At 46.7% G+C, this 9,626-nt stretch overlaps 1 protein-coding gene across 1 annotated transcript in view; it reads left to right on the top strand.

Annotated features, from left to right (window-relative positions):
- ZAR1 (zygote arrest 1) overlaps nucleotides 1–3,813 on the top strand; it is a 4,309-nt gene extending 496 nt beyond the window's left edge. Inside the window, exons 2-5 of the mRNA XM_015412868.1 lie at nucleotides 144–202; nucleotides 1,741–1,833; nucleotides 1,922–1,996; nucleotides 3,670–3,813. Coding sequence (XP_015268354.1) covers nucleotides 144–202; nucleotides 1,741–1,833; nucleotides 1,922–1,996; nucleotides 3,670–3,813 — 371 coding nt within the window. The remainder of the gene's footprint in view (nucleotides 1–143; nucleotides 203–1,740; nucleotides 1,834–1,921; nucleotides 1,997–3,669) is intronic.
- The last annotated feature ends 5,813 nt before the right edge of the window (nucleotides 3,814–9,626 follow it).

A 9,626-nucleotide genomic window follows, 5' to 3' on the forward strand; every position in this document is an offset into this window, starting at 1 on the left:
CCCCGCCGAGCCGCAGGAGCAGCGGCAGCCCCCCAAGGCGGAGGGCGGGGAGGAGGCGCGCCCCGACGGCGCGGAGGGGGCGCAGGAGAAGGCCCGGGAGGAGGGGAAGGAGGAGAAGCGCGACGCCGAGACCGCGGGGAAAGGCGCCACGGCCAAAGAGCAGGAGGAGCCCGGGCAGAGCAAGACCCGCGTGCGCTTCCAGGTGGGTCTCTCTCTCTCTCTCTCTCGAGCCGGGGAGTGCCGCGGGAGGGGCTCCCTCTTGCATGCGGGCGACGTCTTGGGCAAATTAGTTGACTCTCTTGCCTATTCAGAGCTGTAAAGTCACGTCCTCCTTGCGCCCAGGAAGATTCCCTTTTCAGAGTAAAGAGTCATTCGTAGGTGGCTTTGGTTGCCCACAGTTGCGCGCCTCTCTAAATTTTCAAACAACTGTGTTCATTTTACTGTCTTCCTTTAAGCCCTTTCTTCCCTAACCGCGATGGAATGTGGCTCGCACCTTTCATCTTTCCGTTTCATCCTCATTACAACCCTGTGAGGTAGGGCGGGCTGAGTGTACTTGGCCCCCATGGTCACCCAACAAGCCTCAGGGGAGGAGTGGGGATTTGGACCTGGGTCTCCTGGATCGTAGCCCTGTCAGCTCCAACCACTGTAGGTGGTGCCCTTCAGTCTCCAGCAGTTGCAAGTTCTGAAGAGAGAGGTGTGGCTGCTTAAGCTTTGGAGAAAGTCCTCCGTGTCTGTGGCGAGGAAAGAAATCCAAGCAGCAGTAGTTGGAAGAAGAAAAGAGCAAGAGTCCAGTAGCACCTTAAGGATTAACACAATTTGTGGCAGCGAAGGAGCTCTCATGAGTCACCGCTCTCTTCACTTGAATAGTTGTTGTTTTTTTAAAAAGAAAGCAAAAGTGGATGTCATGTATAGATTATTGTGGGGAAGGGGAGTCGCACTGGGTATAAACAAGCACAGAGCCTCTTATGTAGAGATGTTTGGATGAAATCCAGTCACCCAGTCACCTTTAATTGAGAGAGAATGCCAAATTATCTGCTTAATCACAGGTAGTCTAGAAGGAGAGGTGAAACTCTGCCAGTCACAGTGGGGCTAATGGAGTCATTAATTCTTTTTTCACAAACTCTTACTGGCCTATGTATGCAGTAAAGAACTCCAAAGCCTGGATGTTCTAGAACTGTTATAATTTCCCGTAGCTCCTGAACATGATAAATAGAGAAGGCTTCTGGGGCCACTTAGCTCTGTGTCTGTAACCTGATGCATGAGTATCTGAGCGTGAAGCGGCACCCTCTGCCTTACTGACTCGCCCTTTTAGCCGTACGTGGCGACAGCAGGTGCTTTGTGGCCATCGCCAGGGTGATGCAATGTTGATCAGACTATTCCTCACGAGGGAACATAGGACAGGCTGACCCTCAGCAGCCTGGGGGGGGGGGCACTCATTGCTGCCTTTAAGAGCAGGAGAGATGCGAGGGGGCAGGAAGGGGGGGGGAGTTCGGCTACTTCTGCCTTTAACAGACAGTAGTGGGGCTTTGGTTGGAGGCTTGCATTTCGGGCAGGGAGGGTGGCTCTGACCCAGGGTCCCCCAGACTTGTGCTCTGGCTGGTTTTTGCTCTCTAGGTCACTGCAGGGTTTTCCCAAGTGAGTGCACGGCAACTCTTGACACCTGTTGTTGTCTCTTGGTGTGTGTCTCCCCCCCCCCCCCCCCAAACCCCTGCCTGAGCTTTAATTTTCTGTGCTCTCCAGTTCCTAGAGCAGAAATACGGCTACTACCACTGCAAGGACTGCAACATCCGCTGGGAGAGTGCCTACGTGTGGTGCGTTCAGGGCACGAATAAGGTACATTTGGGACTCGGCTGGGGGAGGTATCCTGTGTGGCATCTAGATGAAGCATTTCCCTCATTTATCGTTCACTCTTTATCCACAGGTTTATTTTCGGCAGTTCTGCCGAACTTGCCAGAAATCGTACAATCCCTATCGTGTGGAGGATATCACCTGCCAAGTAAGCACTGATGCTTTAGAAGGCTATCTGAAGCAAAATTCTTCAGACGACCTCCCAAATGTGTTGCTTGACTCAAACCGAGCCCTTGATTTTACTGCTTGTACTTGAATACCTTTTGCCCCATACATACATACATAATACAAATGCTTCATATATAAAAGCTTATAAGCGGTATTCTACTTGGTTGGTTGTTGCTGAGCTGCACACCAGGCCACTTATTAACTGTTGTGTTTATGTTTTAACCAGTGTTGGTTAACATAAATATATTAACTCTGATTGCTCCAAGATGGCAAATAGGAAAAATGGCAAATTTCCCCCCTGCCATTTCAATGTTGGTTTTGCTATTACTCTCTTCTGTAGTGCCTCCAAGAAGCTCAAGGTAGTATAAATGTGGTTCATCCCATATGCTACCTGCAAAGAATCCTGTTAAGTTTGGCTTTGAGTGGCTCAGGATTATCAAGGAAGCTTCATGGAGCCCGGTCACCCCTGGATCAAGTCCAGTGTGTTTAAACTAGGAATCTTGTTCTGCATTTTTGGTTCTACATCAGTATGGGAGAGGAGTTCTATTACAGAATACAACTTTAAGCAGTCTACCAGTTGAAGCTTTAACTTAAAATAGGCACAATTTAGAAAGGGATTCAAAACATTTTTGCGGGGGGCGGTGAGCTACTTTAAATGTGGAATGGCTTGAATCTGTTCAGCCTCCTATCTTGAGACACATTTCTGTCAAACAGGGGTGAAGTTTAGAATGAATACAAAGGGAAAGCCATAGTTTGCATGTTCTGTACAATTCCGTGTGTCCACTGGGGGCAACTCCTTGGAGGTTTATATACTGATGCTCTACCTGCCCATATAAGAGAAGTACTTGGGTCTGCCATGTGTGAACAAATAGAAAACGGAGTCCTTGTGAACTAGGTCTAGGCAAAATTGCGGGCCCTAGTACAGAACATCCTCTTTGTGTACATTATATCTAGACTTTAGTTGTCTAAATTTAAACGAAGGGCTTTGATCTGGTCTGGAAGGTTTTTGTGGCATATTCTAATGCATCTACAAGCACATAAAAAGTCCACAAGATAGAAGTTGCTACTTGGACAGTACACAGGGTAGGATAGGGGCACCGGATTCTTACCTCACTACAGATGCTAATTTTTTGTCCCCAAGCATTTCCCAAAACCTAGAGAATCATGGAAACATCTGTGCCAAATAGGATTGAAACCGTGATAAAGTAACTAATAAGAATAGCTTACAAGTTCTGGTGAGCTTTCCTAAACCTATACATAAAAACGATAGTATTTTTCTATGAAATTCATTTATATTTTCCACATGTCATTTATATTGCACTGTTTATTAAAATATATATACAAATTATAAAGTGTACTTGTAAGCAATTCTTATTAGTTTATCATGGTTTCAAATCCTATTTGGCACCCAAGCATTTCCCATCTGCTCTAATGAAGCTGCTTGCCACGTGCATTATACCTTTGCATCCTTTGCAACACCCCTCCCACCTTCTGACTGGGATGAAAGGACTCCCATCCCCATTCCTACTTGATTAAGGGAGCTTTGACTCTTGAAAGCTTATTCCCTGAAACTCTTGTTGGCCTCTCACGAGCTACTGGGCTCAAATCTGTTGGATAATGCAGTTAATGTTAGTGATTGCCTGTCTGTTGCAGAGCTGCAAGCAGAAACGGTGCACCTGCCCTGTGAAACTACGCCACGTTGATCCCAAGAAACCTCACCGTCAGGACCTCTGTGGAAGATGCAAAGGCAAACGTCTCTCGTGCGATAGTACATTTAGTTTCAAGTATATTATTTGAGCAGGGGGATTGGGGTGGTGGTGGTGGTAGAAGAATTCTGAATATGGAAGTGCCAGGAGCAGAGATTTTGTTTGAAAGTTGCAGGCTGTAGTAAACGGATGGCTTGCCGATAAAGCTGTAGTAAAGCGACTGTGAATCACAATGCAACCTGATGTCTACCTCATCTGTTAATCGTATTAAGAATGGGAAGGAATCTACTTGGTACTCTGGGACAAAATAAGACCCTCCTTATTGAATCAGGACTTTGAAAAGCAAATTCAGCAGTTTTTGTTTTGGGGAAAGAGCTTAGTTAAACCAGCCCCGTCCACCTAGGTGGGATAATGCGCAGCAGTTTTCTGCATGTTAGTTTTCACGGATGTATTTCCTTTGCAGTCTAGCACATCCTAAATGGTCCAATGCTGGGAACAGGAACTAAATTTTCATTGACAGGCTTCCTAAGCAGGCAGATGGAAGTCATAGGAAATCAGATTTATTCGTGGAAATGCTAAATCTGAAGCCTTACATGTGGTTGATACAGAAAGGGAGAAGTAACCACTAATTGTCTAATGCTTGAGGTCAGTGGCATAGCTATGCCACCTGGGGAACAGCTGTGTAGTAATGGAGCACAGGTGTTTGAAGGGTGTTGGATAAACTAGACGGTGTTCCTGAGCTGGTAAATTGGATTAGCGTTATGTGCATAACTGTGGGTTACCAACAAAGTATGATAGGTATGTTTTGAAAGAATGATTTACTTGTTGGTAAGTGCTAGGGGTAAGTCTGATGCATCCAAGTCTCCAGATGTTAACTATTTTTTTTTTGTCCCGAGCCATGATGGCGAATGTCAGTCTTGATAAACTAGTACCTGATAGCTAAATAAAGTGATTGTGACTGTCCCATCTCTGCTTACATCATTTAAGTGGAAACCTCTTAATCTTTCAGTTCCTACGATTTAGCGTTTTATGTTTATCTTCACAATACTCTGGATTATCCAAACAAGAATGAGAATATAGGGTTTTTCCTAAAACAAAATCTGGCTAAGGGGACATTTGAACCTCAGACTGTCCAGTTTACATTCCTGAATAAGGTACACCAGTTCTTGAAACAACTTTGAAACGATGCTTAATTGTTCTGCCCGGTATCTGTGTACTAAATCTGTGTACTGGTTATTTTGCTTTTGCGTTGAATTTTCAAGCAAGTCTCCCTTTTGGTTCTGAATTCCAGCAGCATTGCTTTGTAGCCTGCCGAGCACTTTGCAAGTGAATTGGGTGAAAGTGCCCCAGTGTTGTTAAGGCACTCTTGTGTTTGCACAGCACGGGTTTATGAAAACATAACCAGCCTCTGAGGTCCATTTCTGAGCCTCTTAGACGAATTAAAGCTAGAGGTACATAAATGACCAAACAATTACTGGCAGGAAAATCAGATCGAACAAATATACCAGTAAGAGTAGAATAGCCAGTAACTCTGTGAGAGAGTGTTCAGGAATCCCTGTTTTGACCTGGCATCCATGGAAGCTATTTAAAGGCACTGCCAACTTTTAAAATGCTTGCATGGTTAAGAAAAAGAGATTGGATTTATACCCCGCCTTTCACTACCCAAAGGAGTCTCAGAGCGGTTTACAATCTCCTTTCCCTTCCCTTCCCCACAACAGACACCTTGTGAGGTAGGTGGGGCTGAGAGAGCTCTTTTGAGAACTGCTTCTGAGAGAGCAGCTCTGAAAGAACTTGTGACTGACCCAAGGTCACACCAGCAGTTGCATGTGGAGAAGTGGGGAATCAAACCTAGTTGTCCCAGATTAGAATCCACAGTCATAACCACCACACCAAACAATGCAAATAAAAAATGTGTCAATAATTAGGCATGCAAAAAGAATTTGAGGAGTGGATTGCTAAAAGCATCAAAACAAACAAGATTTCTTTAAATGTATCTGGAGTGGGAAACCAGCCAGAGAAGCAGTTGGGCCTTTGACTGATCAATGAGTCAAGGGATTGCTAAAGGAGGATGGGGAGACAGCAGAACAGAGAAGCTCAATGCATTTTTTGTTTCTGTATTCACTATGGAAGGTGGAAGTGTGGGGTGTGTACCTGTACCACAGCCACTGTTTTCAAGAAGGGACTCACAGACAAATTGAGGTGATGAGAGAAGGAAGTTCTAGACCTGCTCGGAAATAAGTCTCCGGGTTCTGATGGTGTACACTTGAGATTCCTTAGAGAACTCAAATGTGAGATTGTTGATCTACTAACTTGTCTATGTAGCCTATCACTAAATCCAGCCACTGTACCAGAAGACTGGAGAGTAGCAAATGTTACACCAATTTTTAAAAACTGGTCCAGAGGGGAACCAGAGAATTACAAGCCAGTCAGCCAAGTATCTAAGGCAAATTAGCATAAACTCTAATCAAAGATGGAGGTATATTAGGCAACCAGAGGAACAAAGCTGGAGGGGAAATCAGCATGGCTTTCTGCAAAGGGAAGTCCTGCCTCACCAACCTTTTGGAGTTCTTTGAGAAAGTGAGCAAGCCTGTAGATAATGGTGACCTGGTGGTAGGCTTTATATATTTCGACTTTCAAAAGGCTTTTGACAGACTACCTCACCAAGGACTCCAGAGTAAACTCAGGAACTATGGTGTGAAAGAACAGGTGTAGTGGTTAAGTGTGCAGACTCTAATCTAGGAGAACCGGGCTTGATTCCCCACTCCTCCACTTGCACCTACTGGATGACCTTGGACAAGCCATAGTTCTGGCACAGCTGTTCTTGAAAAAAGAGCAGTTTGTCTGAGCTTTCTCAGCCCCACCTACCTCACAGGGTGTCTGTTGTGGGAAGAGGAAGGGAAAGGAGTTTGTAAACCACTCTGAGACTCCTTTGGGTAGTGAAGGGTGGGGTATAAATCCAATCTCTTCTCTTCTCCTTCTTATGGATTAAAAATTGATTAAATGATAGGAAGCAAAGAGCATGAATAAATGGGGAGTTCTCACAATGGAGAGCAAGTAAGCAGTGGGGCTGGTAGGTTTTAATTTGTTCATAAATCTGGAACAGGGTGAATAGTGCAGTAACCAAGTTGCAGATGACAAAATTATTCAGGATGGTGGTGAAAACAGTCTGACTGTAAAAAGCTACAGGAGGTTCTCCATGAACTGGATGAGTGGGTGACAGTGTGGAAAATGAAGTTCAGTGTGGGTAACTGTAAGGTAATTAGAGCCGGTTTGGTGTAGTGGTTAAGTGCGTGGACTCTAATCTGCGAGAACCGGGTTTGATTCCCCACTCCTCCACTTGCAGCTGCTGGATGACCCTGGGCAAGCCATAGTTCTGTCAGAGCTGTCCTTGAAAGTGCAGTTCTCGAAAGAGCTCTCTCAGCCCCACCTACCTTACAAGGGTGTCTGTTGGGGGGGGGGAGCGAAAGGAGATTGTAAGCCACTCAGTGAAGGGTGGGGTATAAATCCAATCTCCACCACCACCACATTGGAACAAAAAAAAAATCTCAACTTCCAATGTAGGCTAATAGGGTCTGAACTTACTGAGAAGGGAAAAAGATCTTGGGGTCGTAGTGGTTGGTTCAATGATAGTGTAGACCAGTGATGGCGAACCTTTTAGAGACCGAGTGCCCAAACTGCAACCCAAAACCCACTTATTTATTGCAAAGTGCCAACACGGCAATTTAACCTGAATACTGAGGTTTTACTTAAAAAAACAACTCGTACATTAATTTAAGATGATCCAAACAAAGCAAGGAAAGCAATCCCAATCCCAAATGCTTTCATTTACTTAAAATTATTTGGCAGAGAATTCGACACGTTAATGATGGTCTGGGCCTGGCTGGGGCAATGGCACGCGTGCCCACAGAGGGCTCTGAGTGCCACCTCTGGCACCCGTGCCATAGGTTCGCCACGACTGGTGTAGACCCATTGTGCTGCAGCAGTCAAAAAGGCAAACGGTGTTGGGATTAGGAAAGGGATTGAAAATAAAACAGCCAATATTACAATCCACCTGTATAGATGTAGGTGTGGCTGCCCGAGGATGTGGTGATGGCCACAGTAATAAGCAGCTTTAAAAGGGGACAGATTCATGGACTATCAGTGACTACTAGCCATGGTGACTGAACGGAATTTCCATGTTCAGAGGCACTCAGTCTCTCAGTGCCAGGAGGCAACATTGGACGAAAGCCTTGGTTTCTATGCCCTTTCCTTGGCTCTCCAGAGGAACTGGTTGGCCACTGTGTGAGACAAGAATGCTGGAGTAGGTGGACCCCTGATCTGACCCAGCAGGGCTTTTCTTGTATTCTTAACCTTTTCCCAGAGGGGGAAAAGGCCCAGGACTTCTGGTTATGTTTTCTGAGGTTTGGGGACTGAGATCTCTCTTCCATACTGGAGTCAAAGACCCTGTTTAGATAATAGCGTGATCTTCCTATGCTGTGAGCCTTGAGCCTTTGAATAGGTCCTCTTTGTAGATGAACTATATGATCTCCTACTTGAAGATCTTTCTGTTGCCACAGTTGATATACATTCTCCCTGCCCCTTCAGACGGGAAGTCTTGCATAAGCACTTTGGCCTCATTGGTCAGAGCTGCTGATCTCAGCCAAGCATGCTGTCTAAATGCCACCTGCTCTTGCTAATATTTTAGAATTACTTTCTGCAGTATGAGATGTATTTTATCTCCTGCTTGGTTAATTTGAAAGCCTCTGCTTGGACTATGAGGGTTGTCTCTCGTATGCTCTGAAGGAAGATGCTCAATCAGAGATGACATGCACTCCCACAATACCTAGTGATGCATGCTGCATAGCTTGCAGTCTGAAGGGAGAGCACAGCAGATAACATCTGCCCACAGCATAGTGTTTCCCTGCCTTCTTCATCAGAAGGTGTTGTGTGGGTTTTTTGGCTTATTTTTTTACATTAATGCCAAGCTAGAAGGCCAGTTTGGTGTAGTGGTTAAGAGTGGCGGACTCTTATCTGGAGAACCCACTCCTCCACCTTTGGTCAGTCACAGTTCTCTCAGAGCTCAGCCCCACCTACCTCACAGGGTGTCTGTTGTGGGGAGTGGAAGGGAAGGAGATTGTAAGCCACTCTGAGACTCTTGAGTGAAGAGTGGAGTATAAATCCAACACGGCTGCTGCTTCTCTACAATCAAATTTGGTATGGGATGCATGAAGAGGAACTGGCAATCTTTCTGTAGCACTCTGTGCTTGCCCTCTAATCATTGTGCCGTAGGAGGTGGGGAGGTGCCATGTCCCATGCACCCTTATAGGCTTGCCAACTCCCCCGTTAGGGTGGGGGTCCCCAGATTTGAGATCCCCCACCCCCGCTTTTTAAGAATTGGCCGGCGGGGGTCACTCTAGCAGCAGCAATAGAGATGAAGGCTAGAACGCCCCAGGTCTCTGGCCGTTGGCGGGCACGTCTGCCTTCAAAGAGTGTAGTCCACTACTCACCTCGTCTCCTTAGCGCCGCCCACTCCCGGCATCCCACCTTTGGCAGGCGATCTGCTTGTGTGTCGCCTGCATCCCTCCCACGCTGATGCTGGCAGACCAAGGTGAGTCCCAAGCAGCAGGCAACCATCCCCTCCTCCTCGCTGAGCACCGCCCCCCCCCTCCTGGTGTGCCAGAAGAAAGGCGTGGATGCAATGCTGGAGGGCTCCAAGGCAGCTTCGGCTGTGTCACTGGGCCCACCAGCCCAGCCTCCCAAGAGCAGCGAGGGAAGGGGGAGAGAGAGAGCGCCCACCCGAAGGAAGGGAACTGCCAGGGCAGCCCACAAGCCCTGGGCTCCCACCTGACAGCTGCTCTGCAAAAGCACCCGAGAGGGAGGGGGCCAGCCAGAGCTTCTCCTGTACACTCCAGCACTCCACCCGGC

This window comes from Gekko japonicus, unplaced genomic scaffold (genome assembly GCF_001447785.1).
Source record: "Gekko japonicus isolate JY-2015 unplaced genomic scaffold, Gekko_japonicus_V1.1 scaffold1332, whole genome shotgun sequence".
NCBI lineage: Eukaryota > Metazoa > Chordata > Lepidosauria > Squamata > Gekkonidae > Gekko > Gekko japonicus.